General features: G+C 31.9%; 1 protein-coding gene across 1 annotated transcript in view; it reads left to right on the top strand.

Moving 5' to 3' along the window:
* Slc38a6 (solute carrier family 38 member 6) overlaps nucleotides 1–21746 on the top strand; it is a 56781-nt gene that overhangs the window by 26790 nt on the left and 8245 nt on the right. The window contains exons 6-12 of the mRNA XM_076850394.2: nucleotides 6730–6808; nucleotides 13524–13606; nucleotides 14070–14128; nucleotides 18274–18339; nucleotides 18572–18625; nucleotides 20421–20500; nucleotides 20853–20953. Of these exons, the coding sequence (XP_076706509.2) occupies nucleotides 6730–6808; nucleotides 13524–13606; nucleotides 14070–14128; nucleotides 18274–18339; nucleotides 18572–18625; nucleotides 20421–20500; nucleotides 20853–20953 (522 nt within the window). The remainder of the gene's footprint in view (nucleotides 1–6729; nucleotides 6809–13523; nucleotides 13607–14069; nucleotides 14129–18273; nucleotides 18340–18571; nucleotides 18626–20420; nucleotides 20501–20852; nucleotides 20954–21746) is intronic.

Below are 21746 nucleotides of genomic sequence, written 5' to 3'. Positions count from 1 at the left end.
GGAGGCATATTAATTCAGGCATTAATATTTTAATGCAGGAACAGTCAATGAGGAGGCATCTTTATTTTCAATTAAGTGATAATATCTTAGATTAATGCTTCCTAACTCTTATCCTTTGTAACATTTAAATGTTTCTTATTCTTCTTAGTATATGATGCCCTTGGTGAATTTATGAAAAAAATTATGGGACAGGCCTTTAAAGGCAAAAATCATCATAAATTGCTCTTCGTCAATCTTTGTTGCAATGATTTTTTAGCAAAGGCCCAGTTATTCCCTCTATTTCCATATTTCATAAATAAAAGTAATTTACTAATTTATTTATATCCTAACTACTAGTACGTAGTTGGCATTCAGTAAATAGTTTTTATTATAAGAAGAAAGCAAGAAATAAAAGACAAAGAGAGAGAAGGGAAAGCTAGTGATCCAGCTTAGTATCCCTTGGAGGAAAAAGTGAAACAATTGATTGACCAGGAAGAAAAGACCACAGAGTATATAAGTGAGCATATAGTTTCTTTCAAAAAGAATCTACTGTCAGAGCTTCACAGAAAATCTCAATCCCCCAAGATCAATCAGGCACCAAGTATTAGTCACAGGGCCCTTATGAGACCTGACAAATTGATTGAAAAAAATCAACTGTTGTCAATAATCTTTAAATTTTACAATGGAAAAAAATGCAATTCATTAAATTTAGAACCCTTATTTTAAGGTTATAAGAAGTTTTGCCTTTGGAAAATGAAGACCTGTATGGTAAAATATTACTTAACAGTGATTCCTGATCTCCTCTCAACAGTAACAAATTAGGGCCCTGAAGTAGGCCATTTCCAGAGGTAACCCTCTGCAGCCTGTTTTTGCAGAAACTGGAGTAGCATTTGCTGAGAGCCATTGCTACCAGGACAGAGTCAGAAAAGAGGTGTCTGGCAATTTTAATATTGAATGCTGTTGTTAGGCAAGAGAATCCTGATTTAGAGAGTTTGAATCTGACTAGCTAACCATAAAAGGATTAAGAATGTAGCAGAAAATAAGTGTAGGTAGTTTCAAGATAGTTTCTCTTAATCTGTTGCATTGATTCTTTTTCCTAAAAATTAAGGTGTTTACTTTCATATTCAATTTAACTCATGAGAAAGACTATTTAGTAGACTAAAAGATCACTAGAAATGAAACAGTAAACCCCATTTCATTATAGTTAAGCCAGAGAAAGTTTTATTAATTCTTACAGGTACATGATAAAGGTGAAGTCAATTTGTGCTATTTCTTATTTTGCCCAACTCAGAACATGTAAGTTTGAGTGGCTCCTGGGAGAATGTTAAACTACTCATTTTGTTTTTATAAATATGAAGGACTACGAGAGATAGCATATTCTTTTCCTAGTTCTTTAATCTCAAAGGAGATTAAATATTTTATTGTTGTTATGTATTAGAGAACCCTAAACAGTAGTCTTACTGAAATCTCCTAATATTGCTTAGAATGACCCAGATTTTCTATTCTGGCACAGAACACACAAACTTTACTCTAGCAGATTTGATTAGCCCCATCAGTTTGGGAATCCGTGGTTTAAAAGAAACCCACCAATCCTTTATATACTCATTTAATACAATTTCTAAATCTTATAAACAGGAAAGTATAAATAAAATCATTTAAAGTTGAGAACTGTAAAAAAAAAAATCTCAAATTCTCAGTATTTGACATATTTAAAATTTAATATTAAACAAGTTGAATTTACTTTCTTTCTCTATTCTTGGTGGGGTGGAGGGGGAGGGTGGAGTATAGTTAAAGTAGTAAGAGTCAGATGTATTGTCGAATTTCAATTCCTATTGTCCCTTGGGAAATTGGGACTGGGCACGCTGTTACATCGCCATCTGCTGGTCAGTTTATCTGTAGTCAAACTGCAACTTTGGGTTGGCTGGGGCAGAATTGTGCAAAATTCTAGAAAACACTGACTCAGAATAGAAGTACAGGAAATTTGGAAGGAAAGTCTTTTTCGAAATTACTTCCTTTGACAAAATTTACTAATAACATGTTATTTTAAAGAGGCTTACAAAACAGTGTATTTCTTAGTAATGGTTTCTTTTAAAAAAACATTTATTTTTTAGGTGTAGATGGACACAACACAATGCCTTTATTTTTATGTGGTGCTGAGAATCGAACCCAGGTCCCGCCCAGCCTGTGCTAGGCGAGTGCTCCACCACTGAGCCACAATCTCAGCCCAAGTAATGGTTTCTTTTGAAGTTTATGAGATTTTCAAAATAGTAGATTTTCTGATCACTTTCCATTTAAATTTAAGGTCTTGATATATGATAAAGTATTTTTTAAGGTTGTGGAGGAATACTTTCCATCATATATTTTGATTTACATTTTGCGCAAAATAGGGAAATGACATTGTTTTCGTATTTATTTAAAAAAATAAAAAACAGAGAGATTGTATATGGTTTAAGTGAGGATAGAATTTCAGTGGCATTTCTACATTTATTGGAAGCACCAGGTTAATAAGACATGTTGAATAAACCCATTATTATCCATGACTAAAAACAAGTTTGATATAAAATGATGTCTCTTAAATGGAAAGGCAAACTTATTATTTCCTCCCATAGTACATCTGTTTGTTTAGGGCTGACTGACTAATCCTTGTAAGAAGTTGCTGAACTCCCCCCAAGTGCTGAAAACATAATTCTATTTTTAAAACAGCTGTAAGTAATCCTTTCTTCACACATGTATTTTAACTGTTTAACAAAATGAATAATTATCTTTGTAAACTAATGATTTCTTAGGTCCAAACTCTATAAGTCTTTCCTTTCTTAAGGTTGTATGTTTAACTAGTGACAAATTGAAAAGCATTTTCAGAGTGGTGGTGAAAAAATAGTCTCTAAGAGTATGGAGCTTGGGGTCGGAGGGATTGATTTTTGTTTTGATTTTTTAGATTTCCAAGCAGTATTAAATCTCAAATATATGAGAATAGGAAACTTCAGAGCTATAATCATAGCTGTGAACGCAGTCCGCTCATGGTGGTAGATGCAATAAAGTCCTGTGATGAAACAGTGAATTTTGAACTAATCACTTTGCCAAACCAGCTACAAAATTGAAAATACATCTCAAGGTGAAATGAAAATTATAGTGTAGATAAAGCTTCTGACTAATGTCATTCATTATAGATTCTTTATTTTCTTTGAACCACTATTAAACTCAGCAGTTTGTTGTTTAAGTGCTAATGAAAAGAATACAAAAGGAATTCTGGAGACTGGTCCTTTTGATAGACTTTCTTCATTTTTGCTGTGCTTTGGTTGATTGCTTCACTTTTCTCCTGCACTTGCTCATATCATACTAATTAAGCAAGTTTCTCAAGCCAAGAAACTTGAGACACCAGCTATCACTAGCTTAAATATTATTGCTTTTTTATCTTTATCTGTGAAATAAATAATATCTACTTCTCAGGTATGTGTGAAAGTTAATGAGGAAGCAACTTCTGTATCATTTAGAATACTGCCAGGCATTTAAGAGGCATCCAGAATTCAAAAAGTTTGGCTGTTCTCTTGGATGTCCCTGCTGAGCCCCTTCCACTTTTTTCCTGCATCTCTTCCCTCAACCTTCCATGGCTCAGCTCATGTGTTTCTTTTTATGATTAAGTCAACCAATATTAATACCTTACTACTTACTATAGCCTAATCTAATTTTACCCTATTTTAGTCCTTTTTTTAATGTAGCAGTTGTTTCTCCACATGATTTTTAAAGAATGCTTTCAATTTCTGTGTTTTGATTAGTTGACAGATTTTTAAATTTCCTTCTCAGGGCAGTTTCTATGAAATGAGTTCTATTAGCTATGTTTAAAATGAAAGACAAAAGAATATCCATTTAGTTAATGTGGTGAAACTAAATGATTTGTAATGGCTGAGTAACTGTCATCAAGGTATATCTTCTAGCACTAATACTGACTTTGGTGATATGGAGTTCAGAACTACTTAACCATAACTGTGGTGCTTATGGATGACCCTGTTATCAGCTATTAATTTGGACTACAACATGTTGTGTCTTGTACCAGGGAGTCTACACTGTGTATTGATGTCAGCAATAATCATTTACAAATTCTTGCTTATGACCTGTCTCTAAGATAAGTCTTTAAACATTTCCTTATGCTATTAATAAAAGACATGAGACAAAAGATATGGCAACCAGCTATTAGACCTGGTGAACCTTTTGGTTAAAAACAATGGATACATGAACTTTCCAATTGGTATTATATCTCTGAAACTTTTCCAGCTCATTTTATTGAACAGATTGTTCTTTTTATGTGGATGCAGTTAAGATGTATTTCCTAACCTTATGTGCATTTGGTAATCTTTTTTGTTTCTTCTCTGTATTATATGTAATATAATATGTTAAGGTACTAGTCCTTGCATGAAAGTTTATTTGTGGTTAAGAAAAAATAATTTTGACAGTGAATAGAGTAGTGTCTTTCTTTGTTTTACTTGCTTAATCAGTAGGGTTTTTCCCCCCATGGTAAGCTCTGTGGTTTTGTAGCTTTTAAAACATATGCCAGCATTCTCTAAGAAAGAAGCAGTAGTTTGCGTGTTTTACTATATTCGTGTCTTGTAAGCTGAAGTCTTTTTTTTTTTTTTTTTTTTGAGAGAGAGAGAGAGAGAAACATGTGTTTGGTGAGTTCATATTTCTTAAAATATACATGATTCTTCAGACTGGAATCTAATGAAACAGGACTCCCATTTGAAAGCCAAAGAGTTAAGGCTACAACAGAGGATAAAAGTGATCAAATGATTAGCCAGGGGCTAATAGAAATTCTGGAAAGAATGACAGATTGTATATTAGAAAGAAATCTGATCTCATATTCATTGAAGCTTTTTACAATGAAAGATCCAAAAGAAATAATAGAAAATTACTGAAAGAGATGAATGTCTGAAACTTTAGAAATGCATGTGGTGTTGGATTAATCCAAGCAAGAAAGACTGATGGGCAGATCATAAATTACATTGTGTTGGAAGTCTGCATTCCTTGTTTGAATATCTGTCTCTTTCTCTCTCTTCCAATCTCTCTCTCTCTCTAGTTTTAGGATAGTTTTGGAAAAAATCAACTCATGATTTTTATCATTGCACCACATGTGTATAGTTCTTTGGAATAGATAAAATATGGTAGAGACTCCAAATCCTTTAGTGGAGGAGGTTAATATAAACCTTGCTTCTGTTCTGTACTGAATTGAAGACATTTTTCATTATGAGAATATGAATAACATAGAACACGTTTCCACATCTAATCAGTTGTAGTACCCTAAAGTAAAAGAGTTTGAAGAAACATCTTAGCAGGTTTTAATCATCAGCTGCATTTCTTCTGGGGAAAAAGAAACACCCATGAACTGAAAAATATGTATATGCATATTTTTATTATAAAGAAGTGATTATTTATTTAACCATTCTAAATTTTACTTTGCCATAGATGCATGTTATTTTACTTTAAAAAATGTGAGTGATAGTCTATCTTTATACAAATTCACATACAAACTAATGGGAATCCCTTTTTTAAAGTTAAAGGGGTCACATGGCATTGTAATCATGGAGAAATTCTCTAATAGATTAATTGAGAAATGCACATTCTTCTTAAACTATTGAAGCTTCTCATCAAATTTTCCCCAGATTTTTATCATTCAAACTTGGCATTCATTTGTGTTCTTGGTTTTTATAGGTCCAAGGAGAAAGTGAAATGTTTCCTGAAATCTAAATAAGTAATAAAATTAGTGTGCACACAGAGTACACTCTTTCTTCTTCATGAACATTTCCTCATTAGCTATTTTTTTTTAAACATATTCTTAATCTCTGAGGGAAGAGAGATTCTTGCTCTGTTAAACTGAGGTTCTGACTCCAAATCAACTGCATTTTTTATACTTAATTATTTAAGCTTAAACTTAAGAATTTGTAGATAAATGAGTTCTGTATTCTATAGCCATGTTAATAATGGAAGGTTCATAGAATTTGTTTTTATCGCGATATCAGCAATAACATAATAAAGTATATAAAAACTAGTTATTTCTTGGATCCTGTCAGATAAAATGTGAGAACTATTACTAGCTTCAGGTTCTCATTACATAATGCAGATGAGTAAAAGTGGAGTAAAAATTGGAAATTCTATAACTTTAGTTTACATAATGTTTTCTAGTGGATCTTTCTAATCTGTTTCAGAGGACAATTTTGAATAGAATTGATTGTTCTATATTTGCCTTATAATAACTTGTGTCCATAGTGTGGGGGTGGGTAGCAAATAGAAGAAGAGCAAGTGAGAGAGGGAATGAGACTTGCTGGAAGGGTGTTTCTCCCTAGTAACAAAGGAAAAATAATCAAAGTTATTGGCCTACTTGTTAAACTTCTGTTTCTATGTCAGTTACTAAACTAACCTCTGATGCCTTGGATGGGAAATAACATGTAAGAGAGTTTTTGCAAAACTTCAAACAAAATTTTGTTTATAAAGTAGTCTATAATCAAGACCCTTTTTATCTAAATTTTTTGCTCTAGATTTGAAATATAAACAAAGGATTCTTAATGTACTTACCCAATTATTCTTCTCTACAAAATTACTTATCTCTGTTCCTGGTATATATGTCTTTGGGGTGGTACCTTATGAAGTAGTCTTTCATATATCATCCCATCTCTAATGGATATCTGTATTCCTGGAGAAATTACTCTTTAAATGGTTAAAAATTATGGAATTTTAATAGAAATTCTTTTTTTCTTTTTGCAGCTATGTCATCTTATCTTTTAATTATTAAAACAGAGCTTCCTGCTGCTATTTCAGAATTTTTGACCGGAGACTATAGTGGGTAAGAAAAGTATTTCGCATTGTGTCCATTCGTTTATTAATTCAATAAGTATTTATTAAACTGTAGTGGCAAGTGAAACAAATGTATTCTTTGTCATTTAGACATTTGCAGATTAGGTGGGGTAGATAGTAATAAAGGAGAAAACACTCTGCATATATTTTTGTGATTACCCACTGCGTACAAAGCTCCGTGGTGTATTTGGTGAAGCACCAAATAAGCCCTTGCTTTCCTTCAGGGTGTGAGAGAGGACAAGACAGGTCAGAGAGAACTCTTGGAGAAGAGTGAAGGAGAAATTTCTGAGGATATGAAAGATTGGGGTGGGGGCAGGGAGGAGATTAAAAGTACTGATAATAAAGGTCTTAAACACGAAAAAGTGAAAAATTCTGCTGTCACTTCTCAACAAATCACAGTAACAAAGAATGTGAAGTTACAAACATATCTGTGTGAGATTTCTATTATACAGCATAATTAAAAAATAAGGACTTGTTTCATTTCCTGGTTTTTGACATTAATGCGAGTAATACCAAAACACAATATACTTTCTCCTTTATTTAAAAATGTCTGAGTCCTATAGACTATATTGATGTATCTCTTTTTTTAATGGGGAAAAAAAACAAAATTAATTATACTTTCCCTTTCCTTATATAGAACAAGATTTTTTTTTGAAAAATGAACTTGAAAAAAACAGAATAAATTCTTTTCATTGTCAAGTTATTTTATACAGTTTTCAAATCACTACATAAAACTCAGCAAGCTTTTAGGTTTATATATTTGGTTGTTTTTTTGTTTTGTTTTGTTTTGTTTTTTAATATTTATTTTTTAGTTTTCTGCGGACACAACATGTTTGTTTGTTTTGTATATGGTGCATGTGAGGCCGCACACATGCCAGGTGAGCATGCTACCGCTTGAGCCACATCCCCAGCCCAATTTGGTTGTTTTGCCCCAGTAATTGCAGGGAATGTTTTCAAAATTTAGTTTTTAGCTTTGACAACATAGTTTCCATTAAGGAATTCTACTTAGACAAATGAAGATACATATTGGTAAGGAGGGTGTTTTTGCTTTAGATCTGAATAGAAATCATCAGGAAAAAGTGGTTGGAAAAACCACTTAATGTTTTCTCATCATAAGAAGGTAGTGTCCTTCTAGAGTACTTTATAGTTTATGAGGTTTACACATTCATTGTCACATCTGATACAATGACCTTGATTTATCTTCAGCTTTATATAATTACATTTTTATTTTATGCTTAGTTTGATAACTGATTTAAACAAGAAATAGTTATTTGAAATTCACTTTTGTATTTGCTTTTAAGAATACTGAGGATAGCTTCCAATATTCAAATTCTATATGAGAAATTTATTTGATAATATAAAGCTAAGAATTCAAGGCAACATGAAGTAGAATGAAGAATGCTCAACCAAGAGGAATGAAGCATGTTCTATTCATTGCATATTAATAACCTCAGGCATTTAACTTCTTTTGACCATGTTACTTAACTTTGAATCTTAGATTTCTTTACCTGATGTCATTGGGTTACCAATATTGCCTTAACAAAAATTATTGTGAAATAAGATATTGTACATATACATGCCTTTAAGCATATAATATAGCATAAATGTGGAGAATTAAGAAATTTCATTGATAGTAACTGTATTGAAGATGTTCTTTTATCAACTTCATTTTAAATCAATTGCTATTTACATTATTGGTTTTTTTCTGGTTTGTTTTAAAAATTAAAATTTATTTCTCCTCACTCATATTAGTAAAAAATTAGTTAAAATGTTATATTTGTGTCAGAAACAGGTTTTTCAAAAAATGTATACTTCAAAATACTGTGGCTAGTTTGCATCATCTCTTTTATGTTTAAAATTGCACATAATGACCTCATGTTGTTTTCACCATAATAAATATTCACTTATTTTGAATTTCAAAGTCTTGAAACACTTAATAAGTGACTATATTAATTGGTTTAAAGGCACCAAAATTTTCAAAGGCTAATGTTGTAGAAATAGTTTAAGCAAATGTATTGTAGTCGACTTTACTATCTTTTAGGGCAGTTTATTTCTAGATAGAAAAAAATACTGCTATTTAACTCTATGAGGTCAATATGATATTGATAGGATTTTATTTTAGGGTTTGACTTACTATAAATTCCAATGAAGATCTTTCAGTCATACTTATTTCTGGGTTATCTGTGGGCTTGGCATAACCTTGTGACATAAACCTTTGTACAGAATTTTATACTCATTATATTCTAATTTTAAAAATTACTATTAAAAATCAGAAGCTATAAATACTTTTTTAAATTTTTTTTACATTAGCTCTCTTATAATTATTATTAGTAGTATTGCCTTTCAATTCTTAATACACCTTTATATCACAATTTATCATATCTCTATATACAAGACATGTTGACACCAAATTCACATCTTTATACATGTATTTTGTGTAACGATGAGGGCCTATAAATACTTACACTGAACTTTCATGATATATCTTTTTTTTAGAATAAGTTATATTCTTTAAATCTATGGCTGTTAAAAGTTGGAAGCTCTCTGTTAACATTTAATGATCTTGTCAGGGGAATATGATTGACACAATTAAGTTGTCTTGCATTTGAGTTACATAATTGATATGGGATGTGAGTAAGATCCTAATTCAGAACATATGATACTCTTGTTCCATTCCATTCAAGAATGAAATTAAAGCAACTTATAAATAAATCTGGTTTTCATTAAAAAATGGAAAAAACATCTGCATGCCAAAGCATTTACAATACAGCTAAGGATTTATACTCTATATTTCATACTTGTAACATTTTTATCATACAGGATTAAATCAACAGATCAAACAAGTTTTCTAGGAAGTATAAAACTTTTTACTCTAATTCTTTTGGCTTAAAGAGAATGTGTATTTAGATCATAGCAGGAAAACAGGAGTTCTGTTAGATAGATTAATATATTTTTCTAAAATCTTGGTTTATGAAAAAAATATTTAATATGTACTTTTTGAAATTTTATTGGTTTATATTTTTCAGGCTGAGACAATTGACTATGACCTATACTTGAAATCTAAACTAACTTTACTGTGTGATATCACTATATTGCCCTTATTTCTAATGAGCAAATGGTAAAGAAAGCACTCTCTTTACAAGTGCCTTTATTTACATAAATTAATAAGGATAAGAAATGATTAATGATAACCAATAGCCAAGCCAGGGATAGAAAAATTATGTTTAAAATAAAATCCTTTTCTCATAGAGAATTTAAAGTTCAGTCCTGTGAAAAGCATGATCTTGAAATAAACAATGTAGTATCTGAAAAGTACCATAAACTTACAGTAATTTTTGAAGACTAGAGAATATTTAGTTCCGTTGCTACTCTCAAAATCATCATCATCCAGTTGCTGATTTCAGAGACATAATGAAGCTGCTGAAGCAGATGATCTCAAGTTTTTTACAAGCTCTGACATTCCATAACTCTAATTCTGAGTTACTTTTGGGAGGAGGTAAAGTTATCTTCAGACCCACAGTTCAGTGCTTTGGTCAGTAATGTGACTTTTATGGACATACATGAATTGTGATCTGAAATAATATGAAATAACTCTTGTTCAGGATTTCAAAGTGCTTATTTTATCTTATACAAAAGAATCCTAGTCTGGGGATTAGCATACTCGCTTTTGTACAAGTCTTCCTTCATGTCATTTTGTTTTGTTTTTACTTTTGAAGAGTCTGATTGGTTTATAATGATTTTTTATTTTGTTTTATTATGGTAAGAACACTTGACATATGAAATATACCTCTTGACAGACATTTAAATATACAATGCAGTATTGTTACCTATCAGGGACAGCAGAACTGACAGATGGAGTCTGCACCAGTGCTCCTTTGGGCATTTTTTTTTTCCTCCTGTCACTGCAACTGTCTGAGTCTGATATAGAGCCTTGGGCTGTTTGCCACTTTCAGAAATTTAGTTGCCAGGTGTTCCTCAGTGAGAGAGATTTTGAAGTTCCAATTTGGTTCTTAAATTTTAAGAGTGACTAGAAAAGAGATATGTTGAGTATCATTTCATATTTTTTTTTCATTTCATATTGTTAATATGTGTATTTTCTTTGTACTTCCTGCATACAAAGGATTTGAGGGGCACTTGCACATGTAGCAAGCACAGGTTCAGGTATGTGACTACTAAAAATACTTGTGCATAGGTTATATCTTCTGGCACATGCATGTCCTAAGGACACAAATTAAGGTAGGTAGGGAAGGAAAAAGTATGATCAAAGAGGAAGTTGGTGGCACCCAATAGGACTGATTCAAAGTACTGTGGAGAGGGAGGACTTCCTCATAAACTAAGATGTGAAGGATGTGCACTGAATCATAAAGTCCAAATTAGAAGCCAGAGGTTGAAACCCAGGTAGAAGAAAACACTTTATTAATTTAAAATGAGAGTGGAAGACTTTGGCTACCTTTTGAGAGTGAAAGATGATGCATTATTGCAAAGTGAATTCTAAGATCATCTACTAAATGATTTGAAAAAATCCCTGTTGCCCTTTGATACACCCAGCTCCCATTTTAGCATGAATTTTATTTTATTACTGTTGTGCATGTGTTTGGGCATGTTATGCTTCATTACAGAAAATTTAGAAAAGTATACATTGATAAATTATATATAATATTATTGCTACCTAATTTCTAATCTTCTATTTTCTTTGAATTCTCCCAGCTCTTTATAGTTAATAATCATATAGTTTGTATTTATATCATTAGCATTTTCCATTTTACTAGATTTTTTTAAAAGCTGCATAACATTTCATTAAATATACTATTATAAACCTAAATGTTGTATATAGAATTTTCTCCTGTTTCTTAATATTATAACAGTGTTGCATTCAACAACTCTCTTGCAAGTGGAATTGTTTCTGCGTTAGATGGTTATCTTAGAATAGTTTACCACTACATTTTTATTGTACTTGCTACATATTGACAATTGTTTTTTAGAGGAGACTACTAATTGACAAGATCAGTAGCATGTATGATGGACATACATCATACACACATCCTTCAATATTATCTTTTAATCATTGTACTAGTTTAATTTTAACAAAGTGATTATTTCTTTAATTAAAGCCAGTGATTAGATTTTTCTTCATATATATTCACTAGTTATATTATTTTTTTGTTCTAGTTGGACACAATACCTTTATTTTATTTATTTATATGTGGTGCTGAGGATCGAACCCAGGGCCTCGCATGTGCCAGGCAAGCGATCTACCACTGAGCCACAACCCCTGCCCATCTTTCATTGTCCTTTACATACAAATCTGTTAAGATCTTGGGAAATTAAATTTTAAAAATTTCTATACATGAATTTTATGTTGAAAAATTTATATATATATATATATATATATATATATATAGAGAGAGAGAGAGAGAGAGAGAGAGAGAGAGAGAGAACATACACACACACACACATGAAAACAAGAAGAAAATAAATATTGCTCATATTGCTACCACATAGAAATATCTACTTTGGGTATTTTAAGTGTATCTTTTTGGCATTTTAAAAATGAACATCCAGTTTTTATTTTTGATTTGCTGTGCTGGATTTTTGTTTTTAATGAACAAATACATAATCACACTAACTGATCTTTTTTCCCTCTCATTATTCTAACATCTTTATATGTAGATTGTATATTTTCTGAGCTGGTAGTTCATTCCCTATCCTGAAACTTTGGAAAAATAGAAAACTACAAAGAAGAAAAATTACCCATTTTTCTACCATCAAGAGAAAATGGCTAACAATACACTATACTTCCTTTCAATTTTTAATGCATCCATATTTTTTTTTCAAAATAGTATCATGCTATACACACACACATATATATACACATATTATGTTTAATGAATATTCAACATATTGCTATTTCAGAATTGTAGTGATGTTAGATGTTTGTTTCCAGTTTTTACCATTTTAAATATTTTCAGTAAACTTGTGCAAAAATCTTTGTTCTGATTGCTTCTTTATTTTTAATAGTCTTTTTTAAGTGGTAAAGTGTTCAATTATTTGAAAGCTCTCATTATCTATGCAAATTTTCATTCCATAAAGGTAATTTATGTAGGTTATACTTTTACTAGGTTTTTGCACACCTCATCCCTTCTCACTACCATTGACTATTATCTTAATTTTTTTTAAGGATTGTATTTTATTTATTTTTTAATACCTTTATTTTTATTTATTTATTTTTATGTGATGCTGAGGCTCGAACCCAGGGCCTCACACATGCCAGGCAAGCACTCTACCACTGAGCTACAACCCCAGCCCTGTTATCTTATTTTTAAGCAGTTATAATTTTGGTGGTTGAAGACCGGTAGCATTTTTATAATGGCATTCTATTCTAAGATAATCATCTAAAACAGAAAAAATTCTACCTGCATGAGAACTGTTGAATGCAATACTGTTATGAAACAGGAGAAAATTCTATATACCCAATATTTAGTTTCATCACAGAATATTCAGTGGAATGTTATTTTGGTAATTAAAAATTATTTTGTATATTACCTAAATGTAATTTCATTAATAAGAATAATAAGATCCCATGAGAACATTTTAACAGAAGGAAGTAGGCCTTTTGTGATGGTTGTAATACATGAGTATGTGCACACACATCTAAGAACAAACACTGGAGTTCTGTGGCTAAAACAGAATTTTTTCCCTAATAGGTCGTGGTATCTGGATGGACAAACACTACTAATAATTATTTGTGTTGGCATAGTGTTCCCTCTTGCCCTTCTTCCCAAAATAGGTAAGTCTTTATGGAAGAGTACATAATTTGTTTAGAAGAGAGAGAGAAATATTAAGAGGCTTTTAAATTTCATAGTACCATATTTTTAGCAGAAAGGTGGTGGTGGTGAATAATTTAAACTTGGCCTTATTTTAGGTTGTTCAGCCTTCAACCCTGCCTAGTTAACCTATTACTTGGTTTGCAGTAGTATTTTGTCTGCCCCACTAAAATAAAATCTTTACAGCGGAACATTAAAGAGCAGCCTTTCCTTACAGTGTACCATTAGTGGTAAGCCAGTTCCAATTCTGCTGTACAGAGCTACATAAATGATCTGTGACAGATAGTTGGAATGTTGTTATTCTGAGCCTTAAGCCCCAGATACCAAGCACTATAATAGAAAACATGCCCAAGATGTATAGCTTTAGCTGTACGTTTAGGATCGCTTTCCTTATAAATTGCTTTTTATTTTACTGTTATTTTACAGGCTTTCTTGGCTACACAAGTAGTTTATCATTTTTCTTTATGGTGTTCTTTGCTCTTGTGGTAAGTTTAAAATATAATGCATTGCTTATCTCCTCCCTACAATTGGACTCATGTTAATGATTTTTTTTCTTTTAAGTCTGTTTTGTGCTGGGAAGTTAGCCCATTCCATTTAGTATGTTATTAAAAGTAGTTTTGTTCACAAAAGAATTTAATAATTTTCGCAAAATTATCTCCTTCGTTGCATTCATTCTGAGCTTAGCTAGAGTAGAATCTCAAATTTTGTATCACCTACTGTTAAACTAGAGAGAACAGCATACCAATTTTGTTAAAACTCTAGATGGAATAGAATTCTTTGTGTAGGTGTATATGTTTATTTATGTACAACACTGTGTAAAGAAACAATCGGCTCTAATCTGTAAAGTCAGTTTGGTACTAGTCATCTTAATTTTGAAATTTTGTTTGATTGATGAAACAAGAGTTTCTAGGACTTTACCAAGGATATCTAATAAGAACCAGGTTGCTTGAATTTTTTCCTCTCTACCCTGGTTATTCAGTATAAATAAATTCTTATGAAAATAGTACTGGGAATAGATATTACTCTTTATATGTAGGATATATTCTTTCTTATTTTAAACTAGTCACTTTTATTATAAAAGGAAAATATCTGATGTTAAATTTAACTTATTTTGATAGTTATAAAATAATATAAAGATAAAATAGATTGTAAATTTCTTGTTTCCTTTTTATTATTCTAAAGCAGATCTTAAACATTTTTATAAAGATAATATCTTCATGTAAAATTTTTAAACCCTTTTTTTCTTTCCATAGCATTTTATTCCACAGTCAGTATCTAAATAGTAAACATTAAATAGGATTTAACATTTAGCTTGCCAAGAATATATATGCCCAAATAATCTCTTCATAAATTTGGTTAAACTTCTCTTTGTTATTTACTTATTAATAGAAGGCAGATGTCATCCTATAAGCAAGACAACACATCAATAGTTAAATCATATTACAGAACCAGATTTCAAAACTGTCAAAACAGTTTCAGATGCATTGCCTTTAGCTTTGGTTAAACCATCTTCTGAGAAACAGGGATAAAATAGCATTAAATTACTTTAATGAAGTGGAAATGACCCTGATTTCACTGTATATAGTAATTATTTTCCATGAATACTCTTAAATCTTAAAGTATTTGATAGTGTTTACATTTACTGAATTTACCAACGTTAAAATCATCACTCCTACAATTGTCTGACACATAATGAATTGAACATACACTTTGTATGCTCTATATTGAAGAGAGAAACAGTAACTATTTTCATCATAAGTTGATTGTTAGGAAGCCTTTGCATAGTTAGAAGTGCCCTGCATAGGAGCTGGCATTGTGGCTCAGTGGTAGAATGTTTGCTTGGCATGTGTGAGGCACTGGGTTCAATCTTCAGCACCACATTAAATAAATAGATAGATAAATAAATAAATAAATGCATTTTAAAAAAAAAAGAAGTGCCTGTGTATGCAAATGATGAATATATAGGTATTGAAGAGAATCAGTGTAGGTTACAGTGAATTTTTTCCCTTATAGATAATTGACAGTTCTCATTATGTCAGTAGGATATAGATAATTGACATTTCTCTTTGCATTGGTAGGGATAATTTAGTTTTCATAATCAATAGTTTGAAGTAAGTGAAATGTATTGATATGATATGTCTACTATAGTTTTCATTTCTGTCATGACAAATACTCTTTAATTCAATACAGATTTCTGCTGTAACTGTCATATAGAAATACTACCCTTATTCTGTATTTATTGTAATGCTTTTACAAACCATTTGCTCAGATTTTTACCTATGAAAAGTTTAAATTTGGTCTACAATGGGATAATTAGATGTACTCTATAATTTTTTTAGTGGTCTTTTTTGTTGACATTTATTATAGATTCAATAGTAAGTATTAGGTTTTGAAATAGCAGTTAGGAAAAATACATGCATATATATTAACCCATATTTTTTTAAATATGACATAAATTTTTCCCCCTCTAAAATTTTTTTTAAAAAATTTCATTTTACCAATGGCTTGGAATAACAGAAACCAAATGGATTTACCATTTTAAAAAAAAGGAACTACCTTTTTTTGGTCTATCTTAGTACACAAATGGATTACCACTCTTTTCAAGTTGTTCTCTTAAATACAGATTAGTGTTTTAAGTAGTATTTCAGTAAACCAATAGTCAAATAAATAGCATTTAGAGTTAAATGATTTTCTTCTATTAATCACTATGTTAGGTATGATAGTGTATGAAAGTTTTGCATGGTCACTACAATCTAGTCAATCCAGTAGGGGAGATCAATCAACATAGTAGGAAAGATAAGACTAAGTTATTAGAAAACACCATAGGTATTACCTAATGAAATACTGATTTATTTGCTTCAAAGTAGGAGTCACAAGAGTTGAGAGAAGAATCACTGAGAGCTAGAGTAAAGAAGAATTTGGAAGGAGGTAAAATAAGCTGAGCCTTGAAATTGGGAAGGACTTGGAGCAGGAAGAAAGAAGGGCCTTTTGTGCAATTGAACAGATATTTTTAATACTTAATCTAGTAATCATTGTTCTAACCCCAAGAGTTATCTTATTACCATGTGTTATCTTCAACCCAAGCAAGAACTCCTTATAAATATTTGCTGTTTGTTGTTGGGTCTCTTTGCATTTCTGTTTTCTTCTTCTGCTTTGTAGGACATCATCTCTAGCCACACTATTCTACTACACAGGCTTGGGTTTGGGGTAGATCTTTGCACAGAAATTAGGTGAACTTATATTAATATAAAAGGCTGCTAATGAGTTTATCTCTATTTTAAAAGGGGGAAAAAGATACCTGGTACATGGCAAATGCTCAATAAATGGCTTTTGCTGCCAACAGCACCACTGCTGGTAAGGAGAAAAAGTGAGAGACTAAATTTGGAACTGTGTCAACATGGCAAAAGATAGAGACCAGTAATGACCTTGCTTCTCCAGCTTTTCCATTATCTCATCCTCATCCTTTTTTTGAAAACCTTTCAGGAAAAAAAAAAAATGGTGAGATTATGCTTTTGATTTTGTTCTTTCCTGTTGGTAAATTGATCATCGAGTTTTATTTTGTATTGAAAACTTACCTTGGAGTGTCAAAGCAGCTAGCCCAGTTTATCCTTATATTTTTTTCCCTTTCTTATTTTTCCTTGGTGAGATTTTTAATTTAGAGTGACTCTTTAGTTCACTCATTAACTTAATCCTAAAAGTGTATATTTTCTTTAGATTTGTTTTATCATGGTATAAAGTATTGATTTAATTTGCTAAGATCCAAAATCTAGATAAATACCATATAGAAATAGTGTTTACTTATTGGTCTCCAGCAAAGGACAAATACTTCCTTTATTCCCCTTTGCCCCTTTGTATGCTGGGATTCAGCCCGGAGCAAACATTTACAGAGTAATTATGTGCCTGAAACAACGGCAACAATGGTAATGTTGACACAGCTACAACTTTAGGTCCAGGAACAGGATGGCCACAATTAAGAGTAAAATCCTGAAACATTTTCATTGATTATTTCTTGGAAATAGCATCCCTCTGGGTTTCTCTTAATGTTTTTTCTTTAATTTATTTTTACCAGCTGGAGTTCCCTAGTTATGTGCTCTTATTCTAGCCAGCTTTCTCCACATTCACCAAAAATAATACAAATCTGAAAAAGTAACGAGGGTGAAAGTACTTACTCATCAGAAATCCCTGAGGTCCACCTTTACATAAAGTCTCTACATATTTCTCCCTGTGCCTTTTCCAAACTTGCTATTAATATTTCTCTGACTGCTACTGAAACAAATAATCATATTTTTGTACCATTGACAAAACACATTCCCCCTTTGAGTCACACTTAAAAAAAAAAAAATACACTGATGCTGTAGGAGTTTTGAAAGTTGACAGGAAATACCCCCAGTCTTTAATGGAAAAGATCCCCACTAAACACATGTGAAACACCTTCTGCCCTATCCCTCATAGTCCTACCACAGGTAACTGTTAAATGATGACCCCTTCAAACTGGGGAAAATCTTACCAGCAAAGAATCTTCTGTTAGCTGTTTGGCATGGTTTTAGACTAATGAAAATAATTTTGACCTATTTGAAATCAATGAATTTTATTAGAAATAATCTGAGTACTGATTATATTATTCTTACAGATAATAATTAAAAAATGGGCCATCCCTTGTCCTCTGACATTAAATCATACAGAGGAATTCTTCCAGGTAATAGTTTTTGTTTTGTTTTTGTTTGCCTTTTTAAACTAAAAAGGGGGAAAAGGCAAGCAAATAATTTTTTCCTTGTTAATAAAAAACTAGTGGTTGTATGCATTTTGGAACTTTGCTTTGAAATAATTTGATTTGAAAGCCTAGTAATGATAAAATTAATTTTTTGTTGATGTATTCTGACTTTTAATAGCTGTTGGTTTCTCTTTTTCCCCTCAATACTCTTAAACAGATTTCAAATGCTACAGATGATTGTAAACCAAAGCTCTTTCATTTCTCCAAAGAGGTGTGTAAGTTATTAACAGATACTTTTGGTTGATTTTTCACATTTCAAGTTTTAAGAGATTTGTGTAACAGGGTCTCTTAGGTCTTTGTACCTGTAACTAATTAATTTTCATGAATGTGCTAAGTATAGGATTGCCTACCAGAAGAATAATATTATTTAACACAGGGTGGCCCATTATGAAACAGCCACCTTTTTTTTCCCCCTTTGGCATGCCTTTAAATGGAGCCTGTTTTAAATGGGCCTCTGCCTAAAAGAACAGATTTACCGAATGTCTGGTCTGGCCAATAAGGTCCTCTGTGGATACAGACTTCCTGTTGCCCTCTGGACTTGTAAAGCTAAATAGCCAATTACAATCAAAAACTCCTCCCCTGTGAGTAGAACTTTGGTCTGTAGCTAAGCAGCCTCATCATTGGACCAACAATTGAGTACTGCCAATATATCTTCTGACCAACATTCCAAAGTTGAAATTTATGATGCCAGGAGTGGAGACTAAAAAACTTAAGCTCCCTTGCCTTCTCTAAGAGCCTAAGGGGTATAGGATACTCAAAAATGCCCGTAAGAGCCCCTGAGCATCAGCAGAGGATGCAGGAACTGTGATCTGGATGGTCTCTGCTTTACAAATATTTGTAGAGGAGCACAAAGTCTTCCTTTTTTCTGCAGGTTTCTTCCTCTACACTGTCTTAATTCTGCCAAAATGCCATTTTGTAGATCCCAAATGGTAGAACCCCTCCACTCATGTGCAGCTTTATACTGTGGAAGTCTGCATATTCCTCCATGCAGAATTTTTCTTTATCTCATAGTTTGTAAATGAGAAATGACTCTCTGGCCCCACAAGGGAGGTTACCACATCTTTTGCATGGTAAAGACCTCCTTGTGCCTTAAAGATCTAAGTGGAGTAACTGACAAGCCAGGAAATTAAGCAATATATGAAATAGAGAATTTTTGAATTAAACTCTCATTCCCTAAACAACCCTCAGGAAACTCTACAACTTCCTTCCTCGTAGCCCCTCTCAGATATTTTAGGAGTCTAGGCATTATATCCCCAAATAGGTCTTCATCTGGAACTTCTTTTGCTGAAGAGCCTAAAGCTAGTTAAGGGAAAATATTTTTAGAGCATAAAAGAGAAAAGGCCATATTTTCATTTAGATGGTAACTTATTTCCTTTATAGCTCCCTCTGGCTCTTGTTAAGTATTCTAATAATAAAAACAAAACAAAATTTAAGCTTATGTATTCCATGGGATCTTAAAGAGTTTTTAGGTCTAGAATAAATGACATTCATTCTTATTAAAAGAGCTCCTGATCAAAGATGCTTGCAGTACAAAGATATGGTTAACACTTTATTATTATTTTATTATGGATTACATTTTGGTGAAAGCATATTTAAAATTATTAACAATTATTGCCTAGTGCTTAAGGTAGTAAGATGTATTTAAATTGTGCATACATTGGTAATGACTGAGAATTGCAATGAGAACATTTCTAAGGTGTAATTTTTTTTATCTTACCTAAATATTATTTATTTTACCTAAACTATTTTTATCTTACCTAAATAATGTAGAAGCGGTATTGTAATAAAGCAAAATGGTATGGGAAGTCAGCCTAAAAATGTTCTCCCTAGTATAGCTAAGTAAAACATTTGCTGGTGACTATAGGTATATCTCTCTGAAAAGAAAAAAATCTTATGAAGAAATGACTCATCAAAGATGAAATACATTGATTTTTTAAAAGAACTGTTGTCAAACGAAATTGTTTCAATAGGATAGCATTTAATTGACTTTTAAAATTCTTTTTCAGAGTGCTTACGCTATACCAACCATGGCTTTTTCATTTCTCTGCCATACCTCAATATTGCCAATATACTGTGAACTTCAAAGGTACTGTAGAATCCTGGAGTATTTTAAATGTATTAAATATTTTTGTTTTTTTATCTGGAGGGCTTTCATCAGATTGAATGACACTCTCATTTATGAATCCCTTCATATCATCACTAGATTGTAAGTGTTAATTTAAAATGAAATAAAACAAAGCAAGTTAATTCTCAGTTAAAAATGTTTCCAGGAAATGTAATCTTCCTATGCTGACTTCACATTACTAATTCTAGTGTGCAGTTATTGATAGATTAGGTCTTGAATGATTGAATAATCTTCTTGACTAATTTGGGAGACATTTGTTTGTTTAGCTATAATTCATATCACTGGTTTTATCTTTGCCATTTTTGTCTTTTAGCCCATCAAAGAAAAGAATGCAGAATGTAACCAATACAGCAATTGCTTTAAGTTTTCTCATTTACTTTATATCTGCCCTCTTTGGTTACCTCACTTTTTATGGTGAGTATATTCTATTTTGGTTTTTTTTTTTTTTGGCGGGGGGCGGGGGTAGGGATGTACCAGGGATTGAACCCAGGGATTCTTAACCACTGAGCCACATCCCCAGCACCCCCCATCAACTTTTAAATATATGTTTTATTTAGAGACAGAGTCCTATTAAGTTACTTAGGGCCTCACTAAGTTGCCCAGGCTGGCTTTGAACTCACTTACTATCCTTCTGCCTTACCCACCCAAGCTACTGGGAATACAGGTGTACACCACCACTTCCAGCGAGTATATTCTTTGATAGAGATGACAAAATAAATTATTACATAAGTGATCTCACACATGATTATAGACTTTCTTTCTGCCTTTCAGTAATGAGTTAATTTGTGCAGGCCACCCAGATTACAGTGCAGTATTGTGGTGGTTCTAGGGACCTTATAGAAATGATTCTCTTTCTCTTAGAAAGGTGGATCAAATTAAAGATTAATGACTTCATATGAAAAATATCTTATACACCTAAGTATATTTCAGGTTTAGGGATATTGATGTCTTTCTAAAAAGATAATGATTTTGTTTTTTTTAAAATTGCATATTCAGTATATTATACTCTAGTTCAGAAGTTTTAGGGTTGAGAGAGTAAAATCATTTTAATTGCAAAAGAACAAGTTGAGAAAAGGAAAGAGTTTTACACTCGATTTTAGTTTTACACTTAGATGGCAGATATTTCTGCCTCCAGAATTCATCAGATGTACATTCTGTAATTCACCATGACCTTTCTCCTTTATTCTTAAAGACAGTTTTAAATTCA

The sequence above is a fragment of the Callospermophilus lateralis genome, chromosome 3, assembly GCF_048772815.1.
Source record: "Callospermophilus lateralis isolate mCalLat2 chromosome 3, mCalLat2.hap1, whole genome shotgun sequence".
NCBI lineage: Eukaryota > Metazoa > Chordata > Mammalia > Rodentia > Sciuridae > Callospermophilus > Callospermophilus lateralis.
Note: the sequence above shows the minus strand (reverse complement) of the source record. Positions and strands in the feature narration are given on the sequence as shown.